The 20,705-nt window shown below is 39.7% G+C and overlaps 1 protein-coding gene across 1 annotated transcript in view; it reads left to right on the forward strand.

Annotated features, from left to right (window-relative positions):
* slit3 (slit homolog 3 (Drosophila)) overlaps positions 1–20,705 on the forward strand; it is a 212,868-nt gene that overhangs the window by 21,661 nt on the left and 170,502 nt on the right. The window contains exon 4 of the mRNA XM_026330723.1: positions 555–626. Within this exon, the coding sequence (XP_026186508.1) occupies positions 555–626 (72 nt within the window). The remainder of the gene's footprint in view (positions 1–554; positions 627–20,705) is intronic.

Consider the following 20,705-nt stretch of genomic DNA (forward strand, 5'->3'; position numbering starts at 1 on the left):
TTGTGCATTTGACAATGCGTTTAATTATTTTCATAAAATGACAAAAAAATCGTCAAGGTTAATTCTCATTTTACTGAACTGTTTTGTATAGAGCATATCTTTTAAGTTTGCAGCAATGACTGGGAGATGCCAGAAACTCTCACTCCCAGTCATGGAACATGCTGGGATGATGGTGAGAACTGGCTTTAGAGAGCTTACAACATGATAACCTGTAACACAAAAACATACACGCGCGCACACACACACACACACACACACACACACACACACACACACACACACACACACACATATATATATATCAGGATAACCTACAGGTCACGATCACAGGAAACCAGACAGTTTTCCCCATGAGTTTGACTTTTGACCATGAATCCTCTGACCTTAAAGGTGATGCTCTTGGCTGCTTGGTGAGCATTCAGTCAACACAAATCCATGAAGCTGAGTGATTTATTACTTTCTGTTTTTGCCTGTTTCTGTTCAGGCTGAAGTTTACAATATCAAATTATTTACTAAAACCGTATTTTCTTTTCTTATTGCTTTTGTCTCTGCAGTCGCCTGAACAGAAACAAACTCCAGTTTCTCCCAGAGCTTCTCTTCCAGTCCAATCCCAAGCTAGGACGACTGTGAGTACACCCTTATTCTTTTTCCAAGTTCACATCCAGTGATCCTTTTTCCTCAGTTCTCCCATCTCTCTCAGTCTCCCTCCATCACCTTCTCTTTCTCCTTTTTCTGTCTCTTTTCATGTGTTACATGATCCATTTGAAAACACGACCATGGTGCAATGTCAGAACTTTTATCTGGGGTGAGGGTTTGAGTTCTGCGCCAGGTGACACAGTGCTGCCCTGTGCTCTAGTAGAGAGGTGAAACAGCGTGTGTGTATGTCAGATATGTATGTGTGTGTGTGCACGCGCAGGATTTTAAGAGGTGAAAGTGTGCCTGAAGTGAATGTTTTGCTTGGACCAGTGAGGAATTTGTATTTGGGAATATGGAGTTTTCCCAGTGTGTTCAGAGTGTAAGAGCAGGTCATACTGATGCAGAGAAACCTCCCACTTACTCTGCTTTTCTCTCATTTTCATCTCACATTCCCAAACATGTTTCACAGTCCCATCAGTAAATCCACCCTGTCTCCTTTCCTTCCCCTGTGCTCTCTCTGTCTGCACCCTTTCTGTTCACTAAGGTTTCCTATTTGTCTTATCCTCAGAGAGTCTCTGTCAGCTTAGGTTGAAGGTTGAAGGACCTTCTAATTTTATAGCTGTTTATATTGGGCTTCCTTCAAGTGAAACTAGAGGTAGAGCGTGCTTATCTCTGCTGCATGCTTGCTTTTGTATTTGTTTGAAATCATTAGCTGCATTCTTGAAATTATGTATCAAATTCATATGTGTGCACCACTTTGATAAACTGAATTTGTATGTGTGCATAGTGCGCATGGGTGTATGTGTGTTGTTAGGTGTTAGCATAGGGAATTGCAGTGCTCAGATCTTAAACTTCTCACTGCTTTTTCTCTTTTATAATCTTTCCATTAGGCAGAATTCTTGGAAGCTACTGAAGTCTTTCTTTGATGAAAAGCTTATTTTTCTGTGTGCGCTGTTGTTTTTTTTGGGTAAACTGGATTTTTAGGTGTTTTAAGTGATTTAAAGAGTGAATTAAACCAACAAAAATTTAAAGAATACTCAATTTGAAGGCTTTTGAGTATCAAAAATTCAATGTCTGTAGCCTTGAAAAGTAGGTTTTAAAAGTTTATAGCTTGAACCTTGACAGAGAGTGAGTCAGACTGGATTTGCAACAGCTGTTTCCAAAGGTAAGCCAGAGTTAACGCAGCATCATAATGTGTCAAAATGCATATATGTTAAATTTGGTCCCAGTAGTCACAGTGTGTTTTTACCACAGCATAATGAAATACACTACTCAAAGCTGGAAGTAGCAGATGTAGTGATTTACTGAGAGATCAGGACAGTGATTGTACTGATCACTTGAACTGGCAGTGAATTATGTTGCTGTAGAGGTTTGTGTGAATATGTTTTGACACATAGTTTTGCCATGAGACTTGGGTAGACCACAACTGCTGTGAATCCAAGCTGAGCATAAATGCTGTCAACTTTAAAGGTGCAACCTACAAACTTTCAAACCTGCAGGTAGTGGCACACACTTTAAACATGGATTCCTTAAAGTGGGGACGTTTAGACAAATGTTAAGTTAGCACACAATGTGTATCCATTTATTTGGAAATAAAGTAGTGGAATGAAAAATTAATAACAGTACATAGATAAATCATAATAATGGTTTATGCATATGACAATAAATTGATTTATATTTTCTGTGGCACTTTGTCAATATGATCTGTTGCGTTGGCAGAAAAGCCGCAGAAAGATGAAATTTCTCAGCGGGGAGCCCACTGTAAAACCTCTATTTAAAACTCTGGACAGACTGATCGCACATTTCATATATTTGTGGTGTTGTGTGATGTATTGCTGAAGACAGCAGACTAGACTCTTATGTCTGAAAGCAAATTGTCATTTACGTCAGCTGTGGCTTCCAGGATCACAAACAGCCAAAACTGCTCATGTGAACATGAGGGACACACATAGTGACAGATAAATACACATCCAAACACAAATACTCTGTCACACACATATTTACACATGCTTTCACTGTGTTTATTTCTTTTTTCCCAAACTTTTTCCTTGTTATTCATGAGTGACAGTCTTATTTCCTCCACTGCCTGGCTTATAATTCTAAAAAAACCTCTAATTGGTCTCGATAGCTCTTATTAATCACCAGATGAATAAGGATCCCTATAGAGCTCTCAGACAACTGAGGAAGAGAGTGGAAAAGGTGAACATGTTCCAAACTTAACATTATAAATCTCATGTTCTTTATATTCCTACTTTGCCATCAGCACAATCTAAATTACAGTGTCTGGAGTTTCCTCCTGCTCTTTATTTTCTCTTTCCACTTTTCTCATTTTTTTTCTCTCCTTCCTTTTCAGTGCACTTTATCCCATCCACACTGTTTTCCTGTGAATTAAGGAAGCTGCAGAAATGTAAATATCAAAGAACATAGACAGGAATATATAAGAGAGAAAGACAGAAGAGGAAGAAGTGGTAGTAGCATGGCAGGAGAGCAAAAGTGAGAGCAATGGGAGGGAGGCTGAAAGGGAGAAAAACAGCAGGAGTGTAAGAAGGAGGGGACAGGGAGGTTTGCCGGTGGCTTTCTGGTTTGGGTTCGTAACCTTTCTCTCTGTCAACCTTGGTTACATATTAAATGATGGCAGTGTGATAGGCATTACCTCTTAACCCTCCTATTAAAGCCTTGTGGTCTGAGGCTTGGAGATGAGAGGAGAGGGAAGGAGCTGGACAAGCATTAAAGGAAAATAGACACGAGTTGGAGGTTTTTCTCTTGAGGAGGTTGGGAGGTAAAGGCAAGAAGTATCAGGCAGGATAATAGATTTTAATAGAGTCTTGGATTCTTGGAAGATGGTGTGACTGATAAGTATCTGAAGAGTCGGTGTTGGGAAGCTCGTGAAGAAAGGGAGATGGATGGATGGATGGACACTGGTGGAGGATGAAGAAAGCGGGTAGATGAATAGAAGCATGAGGACGGGGAAGAAAGAAAAAGATAGGGATGGTGAGATAGATGGAGGACTGGAGTCTGTGGGATTCAGTGTGTGCAGTCTGTGGTCGTTCACCCCACAGTTTGCAGAGACTGTGGTCTCACAGAACATGCACACAGACACACACTATTGCACACAGTAAACTGAGCTCTAAGTAGAAGACATTTGCTAGAAAGGCAATGAATTTTGGGTTTGAAAAGCATCAGTCATGATGGCTGTTAGTCTGTCTAATAACACTGACCCACACTGAGCCTCATCCTGTTATCTTCACTTTCTCTTGGGGAGTTTGTGCATGTGTGCACATGGTTTACGTGTGTGGCTTTTAAAGCGTGTGAGTGTATGTCATTTATAGTGTTGGTTTACTGCCAGTGATACTCATAAAGCAGCATCATTTTCCCCCATTAAAGCTGCTCAGGTTGCAGTTGATTGGTTTGCATGAGAGGAAAGGGCACAAGGAAGAAGAAAAATGAGGGAAACTTCGGAGTTGAGAAAGGTTTCCTCTGTTCCTTCACCATATTACATACATTACATTTCCTACATTACATAACGTAGGGGATGATTTTGAAACTGAAGTAAAAGAATTGAAAAGTTGAATTCATAAACATGAAAACATATTCTTCCACAGTAAAGCTTTCTCTGGTCTGATATGACCAGTCCGTAGCTTAGGGTGGCTGTTGTTAGCAGACTGGACATTACTGGCTCAGTTGGCTGACTTTACGACTCCTCTGCTTGTGCTACTGTTACACAGTGTTTCAGTACTTACCATAATCCCATATAATTGTCACTTGTGGCTGCTGTTAAGCAAAGTTTATGTTCACTTGAATTAAATCATTGTATTGCAAAAACAACAAGAACATCCATATTGCTGTTGAGCTTCATTTAAAATGTTTTTTTTAACATACTGTAAGTACATGTGTATGTGACAAGATAAACTGATGTAAAAATCAATTTTGAGTTTGATAACTTGCTCTGCTGTAGTAAATCTTCCTGTCTTTTTTAGTTTTTAATGTAGCTCTTTCCTACTGTCTAACACTGCTGCTTTGCTCCCTCAGTGTCCTCACTGCACCCCATAAAATGCATCACAGCAGGGATACCAGCAGCCAAACATTCAGCCTAAAAGGGTTTTTTGGAAGCTTAATGGAAAGAAAAGTGAGCTTCTATCCAGAGGGATGCTGGAGAAGCATTTTATCCAATCAAAGTGTCCTTGAGAATGATGCTTTACCCCTACATGTGCACTCTCAGTAGGCCAGTCTGGATAACAGCTTCAGACAAAACCTAAAAAGTTAGAGTAGCTAAAGGCTGGGAAAAAGAAGGGCAGAGGGGCTGTGAAAGTAGAGGCAAGAGGATTAAGAAATGGATTGATGGATATATAACCTGAGTTTAATGGTCAACAAATGATGACCTGGAAAGTTGCCAGTATAATTCCCTGCATTGATCATGATCTTCAGCACCATTATTTTACCCTTGAGCAAGGCACAACATCCAAGTGTTTTAGTGAAACTCCCAGATGTGTGTGAATGCACGCCACCTCCCCCCAGTGTTAATGTAAATACAACTTAGCTGCAAAGTCAGGGGAAAAGTAAGTGGATGGAGAGAGGAATGAAAGAGGGAGGGAAGGATGAAGGGGGGGGGTCATTTGAGATGTCTTTTCCTCCTAATTAAGTTAATGGAGAAAGATGAGGAGCTTGCCTTTAATCTTGGCTAATTGTCCATTTAGAGGCGACTGCCATAGTTTACCTGCAGGAATGTTATGGTTAGTATTACAGGAAGTGGGTGCACGCTGTGTGTCCTCTGATTGGCTGTAACAGACGGGGCCTCTTTGTCAATTGGCAAAAATGGTCTGGAAAGGGTAAGAGGTGAATATAAGCTGCCCGAATTCACTTGTCTCCTCTTTTCCATCATGAGATGTTTGAAAAATGTTCTGTTCTTTCCCTTTTTGTCTCTTTCTTTCATATGCATATATATATATATCTTTCTGTTACAGATACCCACACACATACAGAACAAAGAGCTTCGACGTTTGTGTTGTAATTGTATGATTGTTTATTTGTCACTAGCCTACAGCCATTTTGTTTGGTTTTCACGCCATTGGTGAGAAACTAAGTGTCAAACACAGACACACACAGAAGCACAAATACATCTCTGTGTCACAAGACCTTTCCTGCTAGTTTAACACCACAGGCGCTGCATGCAGAATTCCATTTCTGCATATGGGGGTTATTGTGTGTGTGTGAGTGTGTGTTAGTGCGTAGAAGACTTTATACTAAACCACACACCACAGACAGACCTTCGTAACATTAAGAAATGTCTCTGAAGCACAAACAACCATGGTATGCAGCTACACCATAAGGCTTGTAGGACCTGACATGCAGCTGCACCACAGGGCCTATGCCAGTCTATTCAAGCTTAAATGTTGTTTGGTATAGTTGCTTCCTAAAACAAGGGAAAGTATGTCAGTAGGTTGAAACAGCAGTAGGCCTGAGGGTTTACCAAGGGGCCTGTAGCTTCCAGGATGGAGCTGCACCACAGGGCCTTCACTGAGAGACAGAGAGAGAGAAAAAAAAGAAACTGAGGGTGAGAGCAAATATCAGAATAATTTAAGAGTTTTGTTTCATTTGATAGTTTCACGATTTCTTTGTGACATGACAGAAATAATTTGATACTAATTCCTGTTGATGTTTTATAGTAACCTGATTTCTTTAACATCCTCAATGCATGAAACTTGATATTTGGCTCAGGATTCAGAGTTGAAGAGACTTTTTCCAAATATTATTTCTCCTGGATAAAGTCTACACACATGGTCTGTAATTGGCTTTGTAGGAGACTGAGACAGAGAAAGCATCACCATGGTCCAGCGGGATAACAGAAAACATCATTACACATAATGTTTTTGTCTCTGTATAATCTGTCCTGTGACTTTGTTGTTGCTGCTGCCTTAAACTGACGTTTAGCTGCTCCACAGTCAGCCCTGCAGGTCTCTCTCTCTCCTAAACACACATACACGATCTTTACTTAGCTTGACTGGCTTGGTTATGTTAACAGTATATTGCTAATGTGCCTATGTTGAACAATTAGATGTTAAAATGACTTAATTTCTCCTGCTTGTGTACAGGTCTTTAAATGTGTGTTTGTGTGTTTTTAGAGTCAGTTCACCAACAAAGCCATCTTAAAGTTCACGGCAGCAGCACCTTTCCCTTTCAGCTGCCTACTTCAACAAGTAGCCATCTAGTTAGCTGGCTGCAGGGCTAGAAGCTATGAAATGATCATGGGAGACTGGTGGCTTGTAGATTTTCTTTTTTTATGTAGCAAAGAATTTTTATATGCTTACAGTGAAATAGCACAGAGGCTGCATGTGGTAGTAATTTAACCTCACAAATAAAGGTGAATGCATGGGTGAAGTAGCCACAGAGCTGCATGTAGTTAAAACTCATTGATGTTCCCACTGTGCTGTTTACTCTAATGGATGATACTGATGTGTGCAGGCACCTGTGTGTGTGCATGTGTGAAATTAGGGTATATATTTTTATGAATATACAGTATGTAGTGTGTGTATATTTGTGCATGTGTGCATACTCTGAATCAGGGTCTGCTAAATGTGCATAAAAAAAGTTTAGTAATGTCTCTGCATATTTGCTTATAGATTTTTATGTCTTGCATTTGTTTGCACATGTCTGCTTATATACACGTCTCATACATACAAGCCTTTGCTTGTGTGTGTGTCTGTACATATAGTTAAGAGACAAACTTTATACATGACCAAACACACTCACACAGTGTTTTTTCAGATCACAATTTAGGTTTACATGAGAATGCTAATCAAAAACAGACTTTGCTCCCTGGGAAGCTGCAGCAGGAGAAAGAGGAGGAGAGGCAAGGAGAAGAGAGGTGAGGGACAGCAGGAGATGATTGGGGAAATATGATGGGTGCTGTGAGGAAGACAGAAGACAACACTTGGAGGGACAGGTGAAGGAAAAAAAGAAATTAGATTAACAATGTGGGAGACAAAGTGAAGCTAGATGGAAAATAGTGCAGTGCCCTCGCTAAGCTTCTGTTGATTGTTGACCTGTTTTTTTTTTTTTCCTTCTTACTGTGGACTGATGATGAATCTGGTTCTGATTTGATGCTTTATTTTTCCTAAAGGGTGTTTTAAAAACCTGGCAACTAGCTTCTGGCCTACTTGTCTATATATTTGTGTGTGGTTGTATTGACTGGATCGGTTTCAGTAGGACCCAAGGGAGCTGTGCACATACTAACACACCTTCAATGACAAAAGTGTAATTTCTCCCATATTCATGAAAATACAGATTCTCCCCTTATCAAAGTGTTCAGCGTTATGTCCCTCGTGCAGTGAAGCTCCAGGCTGTTTGTTTAAAACATTTCAAGACTCACATAGTTTCCTGGGCACAGTGAATAAGTAGGTATAAGAGAACAGTGTTGAATGCAGCAATAACCAATCTGGGTGAAATATGACCTAAGTTTATTACCAGGTGAATGATTTGATATATTTAGTTATTTATGTACTGATGTAGGCTACTGCTTTAAAGATATTAGTTTTAATTTTATGCTCTCTGTCATGTTTTAGGAACGTGTTGTTTTTTTTTCAAGTAGTGGCTATCTGATTTCAAAATAAATCTCTTAAAGTGCTGTAGTAGCTGAACCCAGACTACTACTCACTGCTGTTGTAGAGTTAGGGTGGTGTCATCCAAGGGTGTCTGTCTCCAGTCTCCCCCTGTATTCTGGGAAACGGCATTTCCAGGTTATTTACTGTAAGGTGACATCTGGCTGTATAGTCAGAATAAATCAAAGCCCCAGCTCAGTGTGGGGTCAAATAAGTGCTGAAACCTTTCCATCTGTGCCTGCAAGAAGTTGAATATTGTACAAAGCTCCCACATGGTTTAGTATTCTGTAGTGCAGCTCTACAGCCTTGGTAGTCCCAGATAATTATGAAGTTGAGTAACTTGTTCTGAAACAGGCCAGTATCCCTGGGAATTATGTCCATGTTGGACATACCTTGTCAGTAAATCTGGCGGTTTGCAGAACCATATTGATGTTAGGGAGTTGTCTGAAAACAAATCAACCGTGTTTGTGCATTGTGGTCACAAGGCTACAAATTTTATTTTTGTCAACATTACAGCAACTTTAGATTTTAACTATGCAGAGGTAAAATTGAAATCAGATATTTTATTATGAAAAGTCTGATAATGAAAGGTCTGCAGATGCACAGAATGTGCCCTTGATTTGTTAACGACTGAGGGAATTTGGTTTCCATTACTGAAATCTGTTATTTCTAGAACACATTTTCCTTCCAGACTTCAAATTTATGCTGTGGGCATTTTGAACCGCTCTCTGGTGGCATTTTAGCCACTTAGCTGTCTCTGTTGTTTTAAATGTTGTTGACATGTCTGAAAAACCAAATGCCCACTTCAGACACTCACACATATTATGTCATTAGCTTTAGTGACTGAAAGTTAGTGGGAATATTACAATTCATGTATGAGTGCATTTGAGTGTAACAGTATCACTTTGTGGGAGGTCTACATAGCTACTGTGCTCTTTGTTGACCTTTGTTATGGATACAGACTACATGGCTCAACTGGCTAATGTCTCACACACACACACACACACACACGGGGCAAACACATGTAGGTGTCTAGAGTCAGCCTTTCTGTGTTTGGAGCTGCAAGTAAATGTGTGTGCATGTGTGTGTGTCAGACTTGTGATTTATACTGTTTAGGTAAAGTCTGATTGTTACAAATGAACCCAAACTGTTATTGTTTCTCTGTTGGAATCAAGGTCACACACACTCAAACAAACCAAATGACCCACAAATACTCTCTGTGTCACATAATCATACACACGCTCACGCACAGTAACAGAAACACTTCAGATGTACACATCGACCCACACACTGTGGAGAGACAAACAACACACACAAACGTTTTCTCAGAAAGGCCGAGATCCTGCATGTGTAGCACTAGTTTCACACCTGATCAAAGAGTTAATAAAATAGCACTGGAGCTGTAATATTTCCTTTTAAAATCACTAGAAATGTCCTTCCTGTTGTGTAACTTAAGTAAAATTCTTAATGTACGCAAAAAAATAAATCGGTGAAAGAATGAAAAGGATCAAAGATCAGCATTTGCACAGGTTAAACTCTGTCATATTGGCCAGAGGGGGTTGCTGCTTTCCTTCCAAAGCAAATAGACCTAAAGTTTTCAGATTTTAGATGTTAGAATGAGTAATTTAGGTTTTGCTAGATCACTTCCAACTTCATTAAAAACAAAGAAAAATTTTTGACTGAATGGGCAAAGATCCTTATAAACATTGTGGCTAATGGGATAATGCGGTCTTTATTTTGAAAACAATAAAAATACCACAGATTATGACATAGGTTACCAGTTGTCTTGCCTTCCCAACACTGTGTCTGAGAATGTAAGTTTAAATGCATCTAAAACTAATACTTTTTGTAGGAAACATAACTGTAGTCAAATTACAATTTCTGCTGATATGTTGTTAATTTAGGTTTTTGGAAAGTCACAGATACTCATTGACACTGAACATATCTTTAAACTATACACATACAGTGTATTATTTTCACTATATGCATACCCACTCTTCTTTATGTAAACACTGAAGAAGTGTTTTGACATGTATTTGTGAGTTGATGTAAAAGGATATGAAGAGATTTAAACCCATTCACTGGCACATTCCAGCTTATTTTGAGTGAGACTGAAAGTGAGGCAGTACATTTACAGATGATGGATCTGACTGGATCACTGCGTGAAAAATGCTGTAAATCACATTAAAGCTCAGTCAAATTCTGTGCAGATATACTGATGACTGACCTGCAACAACAATAAAGGGGAGAGCATCAAAATACCTGTATAGTAACCAGGTCAATGAAACCTTCTTAGGATTCATTTTGACTTTCCTGAATCACTGTATATATAATATGGTGCAAATCTTTATGTATGGTATATACTGTGTGTGAAAGAAAGACATGGAGACAAAGAGCAAATGAGTCAGAGAGTCAGGAACTGTCTCAGTGAGAGAAGTGAGGAGAAAGAAGATAGAAGGAACTAAAGCCTTGGCAGTAGGAGAGAGAGAAAGAGAGAGCGAGAGAGAGCCAGCCACATGAATGGGGTGAGAGGAGATTTAACCAGGCCTCTTCTAAATACAGAGCACCGCAAACCCACTTTAAAACCTGTAGAGAGATATTTATAAATCACACACAAACACACACACACAAACTTGAAAACATGCTGACAGTATGTGTAGTTTCCGTTTGTTTCTGCCTTTCTCGCCCTCTCTCACTCTCTATCCTGTGAAACAGACACACACACACACACTCACACTAACACACAAAAGTGCATACACACATATGAAAATCCCAGTCAACCCCAAGTCAGTTTCAGACATTGCTTTAGTCAGTTATTATGTAATGGTCAGACTCCACCTGTTGAATTTCCCAAAGCCTTGAACTTTAAAATACCTCCACTTATGTTAGTTTTGCATTTGCATTTACTGTGTATGACAAAATCAGATCTCAAGGTATATCACTTAATTTTGCTTGTGAAAACATGTAAACCTACCCAAAAAAGCCTACTCCAATTGAAAGGCATTGTGCCCTCACACATTCTGTGTTAGATAAATGTATGAAAGGACAACTGAGTCGGTGTCATAGGAGATGGTTATTTTTTGGTTGAGAAAGATAATTAAAGGTCCTAAACAGCCATGACAGTTTGTGTATGTTGTTCAAATGAAGTTACAAACATGAGGGTTTATCTTGTTTGGTTTGAGAATTCTTCTCACAGCTGGAAGAGTGTGCAGACGTCGCTGTGTGCTCTGGCTGTGTGTGTGTGTGGAAGAGAGAGAGAGCGGTATAGTATTAGTTATATTGTTAGTGCCAACGGCGACTAAACAAGTGAAGCAGGAATGTGTGTTTTTGTGATAAAGCAATATTAAACTATGAAAAAAAAAATCCTCTAATCTCCCTCTTTTTTGCAGAGCCTTGGTTTTGACAGGTTACCTAATTCGTCTGCAAGGGCTGGATAATGTCATGCAGACATCCGATAAGCTGATAGAGGTGTGTGTTTCTGAGAGTGCTGATTGCTTGTGTGTAGTTCTTTTTTCTTTTATTTAATTTTCAGGAAAAGTGTTCTGCTTGCTGCTAGAACCTATGAACAGTATGTTTGGGCATGGCTTGAGTGAGCATGTGTCAGGGTACCGGTCAAACCATCATTGGAAGCCAAACAACAGTGTAGTCTGTCTTCCACAGTTGACAGATGCTTGCTCGCTGTGTACTGCACACACTCTTTTTACTAGAAAACTCCCAACCTACCAACAACAAATGGAAGGTGTGTAGCTGAGAGAGAGTAAAGCCAGAGAAACAGGCTGAGTTCATGTGCGACCTCGGCTGCACACATTGTTCTCTGTAAACTTGTCATCCTGCATTTTGGTCACTTTTACAAGCGCAGCACCAGGCTCGTGGTATAACCCCACAGCCTTGTGTGTGTCTCAGCGTGCCAGTGATAGGTTCTTGTTTCAGTCAAAGACAATAGGCTCCAGTGGCCTAGCCACTAATTTGTAGCTTCGCTTTATAAGGCCACTAAGTCACCCCAGCCTTTCCAGTATAAAACAATGGGACCACTACATATCCAGCCATTATAGATTATCTGTAGATTATTTTACTTCTGCACTGTTGCTGTGAAGTTGTTGCAACTTTGGCTGCAGCACTTGCAGTAACAGTTTGGACACACTGTTTCATTCATTAGTGGACCCAAACTTTCAACGGGTATTGTAAAGCTAAGAGAGGCACGAGATTTCCCAAAGACCTGAAGGCTTAAGTCTATAATGCTGCATTTACATAGTGTGAAACTAAAACTCTCAATTGAAACCTGTACTTCAAAGTTTTGCTATAAACAAATCTGCTGGCTTGTTTTTAACTATAATTATGGCATCTCCCTTGGGTTAGTTTATATAATTTTAGAAATACTACACCTGTGGTGAGATAGGTTGTTCGACCAAATTTTGCCCAAATCTAGTCATTGATATGGTCTATATACAGTAGTGTACTGTACATGGTGGGGAGATGAAACAACAAAGAAAAATGTGACAGAAATAAAATCCCATCTGGGAGAAGGTTTTGACTGTAGAGTGGGTTTTATTTTCAGCTCGAAGTCGATTATTCTGTTTATACCACGACCACATACCAGATTGTTCATTATATTTTGGATTAAATAGAAACCTTGTGTCAGCACTAACTTTGTCAAGCTTGAAATAAACAGTAATTTACTGCCCCATTAAGTGGTAGAAGCTGTAGCCTTGTTACAGCCAAAATAACTAGTGATGTATGTGTGCGTGGTTATGCATATGAATATAGAAAGTTTGATGAGGCCTCCGTGTTAAAGTCCTGACGTAAAACCCCTAAATGAATAATTAAGTAAATAATGCAAACCCTCGGTCAACCAGGATTTGGAGTATTCAACATGGCTGAAATACTGTATTCATGATGCTCAGTCTGGTCAAAGCTAATGGCCATTTCTATAGGTATCTGGCCTCAAAAACAAAAGAGGGCTGAATCAGTCAGAACCAGAAAGAAAAACAAATTTCAAGCACCAGCAGGAGATGATGATGATGGCAGGGAGATGTTTGATGTGTGGAAAAGTTTGTCTCCACCACTGAACATCAATAAACAGTTGACTGCAGTTGCCAACACTGACAAAAGAGAAATAAACTGTGGAGACAGACACATATGGACTGAAGGAGAAACAGGGAAAAATGATGACAACAGAAACAAAGACAGGGGAAGACCAGAGAAGAGACCAGATGAAAGAGAGAGAGGTTGTAGCATAGAGAGCTTAGACAGTGGCACAGAGAGACAGACAAGACATTCACTCTGCAGAAACTGGTCTACTGGGAGACATCAGGTTATGCAGGAAATCAGTAAAATGCTCTGTAGCAAACTGGATGCTATTAAATCTTGTTTACAAGCTGGATTGATTTCTCACCTAACCCAGTGCTATTTTGAAATGATCTATTACTTATTTTAGGTGTATTAGTGACACAACAGCCCACTTCCTAAAGACACAGTTTCTCATAATTTGTCACAAATACTGAACTTCAGAAAACAACCTATTTACACTCTCAGAGCCTAAGTATTGCTATCTTTAGTTTTAGTCTGACACACAACAGAATCAAACTGAATGCAAGGATGCACCAGTGATTTTTGTTTATGTGACACTGCAAGAATCGGACATCAGGAAGCAAACATCTGTAATAATATGGAGGTTTGCATAGATGAAGTAAATGCACTCATAGATAAAGAGACAGAGCAAAAAGACAAAGAGAATCTGCGAGAAGGAGACGGGTTGACAGAAGAGACACAGAAAGAAAGTGTGTAACGGCTTAAAACAAACAGACCAGCACAAATAATCATGTTGTTAGGAGAATGATGGAGAATGGGAGGGACACACATGCTGTGGTCGGGCACAGAGGAAATGACAGCTACAGACAACAACAGAGAGAGAAGGATAAAGACCCAACGACAGGGAGAACAAACAAATGCCGGCACCAGTTAGTATTAGTAAGACACCAAGCTAAATAAACGGCCACAGGCGTCAAGTGGTGCCGATTGCTACTGAAGTCCATGCCACCCACTGCCTGGTGGCCACTTTCATGTGGTCACTTAAGAGATGATGTCAGTGGCTGCTCCTTTGCTGCATTTTCACTGCATTGCTGTTTTAGGTCTGAAAGAGGATTAATGGGCTGATTCACAACAGATTTGTCCAACGGATGAAGTCTAGTAGCACTTAGTGTGTGCTGTGTTGAGTTTAAGCATCAGAAAGTCATTAGGACGATCATTTTATGCCATTTATTTACTATAAACACATGCCCATGAGAGACTATGGCTGTCAGTTTCCTCATGGAGTTTCTATTAATACTGACTTTTAGGTTTTCTCTTTTGGATTTCCAAGTTCCAGTAGATTCACGATTCATTATATTCCATAACCCATAATGTCCTCTTTTTTTCCTGGAAAGGGATACATTGGGTTAAGCCTGCACTTGGGTACATGCCGTAACTGTGATCGTTTAGTGATAGTCTAATGTGAAATGAATCGAACCCTCTGCCACAACTGTTGGTGATCAAACTGTCAGTCACGTCACGGTTTTACGACTGTTTGGGAAGCAAAGGCAATTTTCTTAAAAAGAAAAAACTGTCTCTGAGCAGACACAATGTCTGTTCTTTACAAGGTGTTGGACACACTGCTGGATACTGTAGCTGTTGGCTGACAAGAGCTTGAACATGTGTGCATACACATGCATAGAAACATTTATATGTCACCTCACTGACAAGGTGCACGCTGATCCTGCCGTCATGCATGCATATATGCATGTGTGTCTTTACAACAGTATTTTGTGCCAGCCAGAGGCCGACATACATATGTGCCAGATTGTCTGGTGTGTTGCACATGCACTGAAATCACTCCACAGAGTGGGATTACATACTTATTCCAAACCTATTAAACCATCTTGTTAAATAAAAATGTCCAGTGTTTAAATTGTGTAAAATGAGAGTTAGAGTATTTTAGTTTGATTTATCAGGCTGCTTACACACTTAAGCTCTACTATCAGCAATTTCGGGTTTGTACCATTTGGTAAAGTATTATAAATCTTGGTCTGTGTACTTCTCTTTCACTCCCTCTTCCTCTTGTTTTTCATTCTTGCCCTCCCTCTGGCATATTTGGCATTTCTTCCATATTTGCTGTGAGTGAATTGAGTCTGAGTCACACCGACATGTGGCTTTCATTAGTGCATCTTTGTAGTGTTATTAAGATGAACGCATACGCACACATGCACACTAGTGCACAAATACGCAAAGAAACACAGACAGAAGAGCAAATGGACTTACATTCTCAAGAATCTGCAATGCATGTGGTCATATTGTTTTATGAATGGTATCCAGCCTTTATTGGGGCTAAACTTTAATCTTGTTGCATGTATATGTGTGTGCGTGGTGTCTGGGTGGCATCATTGGCTCTCCAGTGAGTAAGTTACACACAAAGAGAGTAAACACATGTAACTATGGAGTAAACTCAATGCAGTATGTCATCCACTTTCCAAAAACACAAGAGTATACCTGATGGAAAATGATGTTTAGTTTTCACAGTAGTCTTATCCACAGTATCGAAGTGTAGCAACGCTTCAAATGCTGGTGGCCCAAATGAGACTCCTCAGAAACAGAAGATGATGTTGCTTTTTCTTTGTGGCTGTTTCAGATTGAAATCGTTAAAATATTTCTCTCTGTTCTAGCTGGGAGTCCAGATTCCTTCTGTCTCACTGCTGCTACAGTGTGTAATTCCATGTGGCATTTGCAGGGTTTCATGGAAGTGACCATTATATCAAGTTAATATATTTATGGCATCTCAGTTAGTGGAAATCTATTGGGTTTATTATTAGGGTTCCTTTATTTTAAAAACATCTAAGTTCTCGCCCCTATTGACATTTGACCCTGTTGTTAATTAAAATTGCCTCTCCAGAGGTGAAATTATTTGAGCTGATGTTTTCATGTCATGACCTGAAATCTGTCATGCATGCGACTTTAAGCATGTTGTTGCATGTTACTGTTTCACTAACATTCACCTCATCTTGACCATTTTAAGCAATCAAATCATAAAAGCTTGAAATCAGAGAACTACTCAGTACATATTGTCATTGTTGTTTGATAAGTGGCAACAATCAGACAATCAGAGAAGGACAAAAAATCAAGAGGCGTCACTGACGTCACAACCTCACAGACACAAAGGATCGTGGGAAGCGTAGAGGCGGTAAGAATTTAACATTGTTGGCTTCAAGAGACCACAGAGATGTAAGAGATTTGTGTGTATACGTTTCTCTGTATCATATTTTGTGTGGCTTTGTGTTGTGTTCTGTGTGTGTGTGTCTGAGATGACATGCAGTAATGTCATGGATGGCAAATGTAGTTATGCTCAGAAGCTATTCTGATTTTAATTAGCACCGTCTCGTTAACAGACACATGCACACGCACACATGCGCACAGAATTACACACTCCTTCCTGGAAGGCTGTGGACCTACCACATGCATATATGGATTATGTTTTAAGTGACGGGAATAAGGCTTTGAGCACAAACACACACTTGCACACACAGATGCACACTTTGGGGCCCTGATGCCCGCTTACTTTGAAAACCTTGCCAAGTCTAGCGTGGCAGACTGAATGCGTGTGTCTCTGCATGTGTACAATATGTGTTGTATGTGTGAGTTCCACTCTCATCATCTAAAACATATCAATGTGTATAATTACATGCCTCTAGTTGGCCGGAAACTTCTTCTGGAGTCAATTGGAGTGTCTCAGTGCTCAATTTAGAAAACACAACAACATAGTTTCAGCATAGCAGCCATCCCCAATGATTTTCTTCATCATCATGATCTCCAGTATTTCTTTTCCTTGTAGTTTCTTGTAAGCAAAATTATTGTCTGTTTTTGGTAACTAATATTTGTTGTTTTTTGCTTGTGACTCATGGCTTTGACAGATTTGACTTTTTCTTAAGGTTTACTGTACATGTGCCCTGTAGACAAGTAGCTTTAGTGATTCGAATGATTAGATGCTGCATCACAAATATGGACACTGATTTTAAAATTCAAACAACCAAATCAATAATGAAAATAATTATGTTATAAATCTAGTCCCATCAAGAAGGATCAGAGGTCAGACTCAACAGCAGAACAGCACAGCTGAAGTTAGTAAAGGTCTAGCTTTGGGTCTGCAGGGGGAGTTGGGTGTTTGCATGATCTGATTTTGCAAAACAGCGTACTTCCTATATGTGTAGAAGAACATCAAAATAAGTGCACCAGACAATGAGAGACAAGTGAAGAGAGAGAACTGAAAGATAAATGGCAGAAAGGGGGAAGGGAAGAGAGAAATTAGAGGGAGAGACAGTTGAGAGTAAGTCAACAATCAACACCAACATAAATCACATCCTGCTCTGCTTTTTCTTCTCTTGTTTTGTCTTTCCTGTCTTCTCCCCTGCCCTTTTTCTCTACAAACATTCGTTGCCAGGGGCTGACATCCTGCAGAGGTGCTGGTCATCTCCTAAACCATGTGTTCCTGACATTTCAGAAGATATAGATCATCTTGGAAATAGTCTCACGCTCGCAAAAATGTAGTTTGAAATATATCACCTGAAAACAGACAGTATAGGTTATTTGCTATTTGTCCCACAGAAGTCTACTTTCACTGAGGAATGTTTACATTTGAAATATTACATGTACATGAAAATACTGCGTTTTGGCAGTACAGATTCTCTGTTATTTACTCTTCAGCCTGTTTAAACAAGTATGAGAATGGTGTCAGTACTTCTTCTGCAATCTAGTCCAGGGAACAATTCTCTGTTGTCTCCTCTGGGATTTTTGAGATAATTGGAGTTCCTTCCAGGCCGCCGTCTGTCTGTCCAGTTCAAAAGGTTGACACTCATGTCCGATGGCAGCACAGCCTTGTCAACAAGCTTCTTGTTCATGATCTGACTTCCAGTTCCCTGCATGTGTTACAGACTCTAACTGGAGGTGTATAAACACGCACATTTGTGTCGGATATACCACTTTTCCTCTCAGCTAATGAGCTCCTAACTGTAAACAGTCTGTCTCTCAAAGTACCATTCGCTTGTACAAAGACTATTAGTGATCATCATAAACACAGTGAGAGGTGTTTGAATTCCTACAGTACTTTGGAGTGTATTTTTGGTTCCCAAAGAGTGGCTCACAGACAGAAAATACATATTTAAAACAAATTTCATCTCTTCTCGTGTATCCTTAGAACAAATACAGATATTACAAGCTAAATTATTCTTAGTAAATCTGCAAATACAGAAAATAGCATCAGTTATTTCGAATCAACCTAGATTTTAAGAATTCATTAGTTTGTGTAGATTTTCAGTATGTCCATTAGCAGCTCTGGCCTTGAGCAGGACTCTAAACCTTTCTTTCTGAATTGCTACAATAACTACAGTAATACTACAAAGTATCTCTGGAGAGATTAAATGGTCCACTTTGAGGTTCAAAGTATTTAATGGGCAATAAATGGAACATCTCTCTTCTTTACTGATAATCCCTCTTTCTCTCTAAAGAGTTTCCTTCTCTTTGTACTACTTTAAGTCACTTCCACCATACACACAGACCCTGCAGAGGCAGACTACACACACAGTTACAGGCTGTCTATTTATCACTAGTCCAATTTTGGAGGTAGATGTAGTAGAAATAGGAGTTTCAGCTTTTTAACTTTTTTTTAGTGCTGGGCTGGTAAGTAGACCATTCTACCTTTCTGGAAAAGCCCAGGAGATGAAAGACTCTTCAAGGAGCCCCATTAATGAAATCTGTTGAGTGAAAGCTGAACTGGGAGGAGGTGCCCAGTACCTAGAAAGACATGCACACACACAGAAATGCATACAATGAACAAACACACATGCACACATACTCACACAGACATGAAAGTGGGCAGGTAGGTGCGTGTGTGTGTGGGGCACTTCTAAGTTAGTTAGTTAGCCACTCATTAACACAGCTTTAAATACATCCCATAATTAGCCTTCAGCCTAATTGGCTGAAAGTCTGACAGCCTCCACTGTGGAAACAGTTCCCATGACAACATGGTCAACTTTTTTAGTACAGTAGCTGCATTTTTATTTGTTTACTCCCCTGGGAAATCTCTGGGTGAAGATGGTGTAGCATTCCTTGTGAAAACAAGCAGTTCCTGCTTAAATTTAGGGTTGCACCAATATGTTTACATGTATACAGACTTATTTAAAAGTCGAGAAACTTTGCTTTTCTGTTTTGTCCAAACACCTGCTGTATATTTCTTCTGAAGCTGCAGTTGCGTATCATTAAAGAATCACCACTAATTGTATAGTTTGTAAGAGTGCTCACCCAATCGTTTCCCCTTCTTTGCCATACTAAAACTATGATTTACTTAAAATAAGTTCCCAGAGTTTCCTAAACAGGTGCAGCAATATTTGCGGTTGGAATTATCTTTTTTGAGCTGGATTGCTTTAAAGGGTTAGGTCAACCATAAATGAGTCAGTGGAGGTGTGCTGTCATTTTTTCCCAGTTCAAAGTTCTTTCTAGACATGTGTTATTTTCCAGCACTGGGCTTTGACCTTTTCAGCAAGTAGCCCTGGATTCTGTATCTTAGTGGATTTTTATGTGAGATGATTGTGTCAGATTTAATTATTTTGTAGGTCACTGAGGGAAAGGTCAGAACAATACTACGATATGTCCTTCTGTATAAGATAACTCACTGCAAACTTCTGGCTGATGCTGCACCGCATTGTACCGAGATGTGTTTGCCTTGACTCAACCTGATGGAGACGGGGTGTTCTTCAAAACTGGTCATGGTTTGTGGGGTCAGGAGTCAAGAGCAGGCAGCAGAGCAGATGCCAGTAAAGTAACATATGACTCCCATGATGCCTTGCTTTCAGTGCTGACCCAAAAAGCCATTAAGTGGTGCCTGCCTGTGAACCGGACAGGGGTGAGAAATAAAAATGTGTGTGACGGGTCAAGGCTGTAGTAAGTTGTTGCTGTTTGACCATTTTGTGTAAGTGCTCTTCCAGACGTATGAGACTGTTTACCTTTAACATGCATGTGCACATACATATACACCTAGGTCTATAATAGACTTAACTGCACTGGCAGGTCTGTGTGCTGAGATGAGGGTCGTTGCATAATTTCTGAACCCTTAAACAGGCCTTCTTCTGTGCTCCAGTAAGGACCTGTTCCTTTTTTGTCCTACATTGCTCTCTTCTCTTTCTTGTTAATTTTTTCACTTTTTATTGCATCTAGCAGATGTTTTGTCCCAAGTTTGTTTGCCTCCTTACAAACCAAACATAGTTCAATAACCTGTGTAGTTCAATTTTAGCAGCAATCTTTTGGAAGAAACATAAAATGATTTGGGAAACAAACTATGTGGCTTTTTTCCCCTTTAGCATAGTTCAGAAACACAGAAATACGTTTCATATGACATCAGGACACAAATGCAAATATTTTACAGTTTTCAAATGCATATTTTGTCTATACACAAAGCTG

This window comes from Mastacembelus armatus, chromosome 10, assembly GCF_900324485.2.
Source record: "Mastacembelus armatus chromosome 10, fMasArm1.2, whole genome shotgun sequence".
Taxonomy (NCBI): Eukaryota; Metazoa; Chordata; class Actinopteri; order Synbranchiformes; family Mastacembelidae; genus Mastacembelus; species Mastacembelus armatus.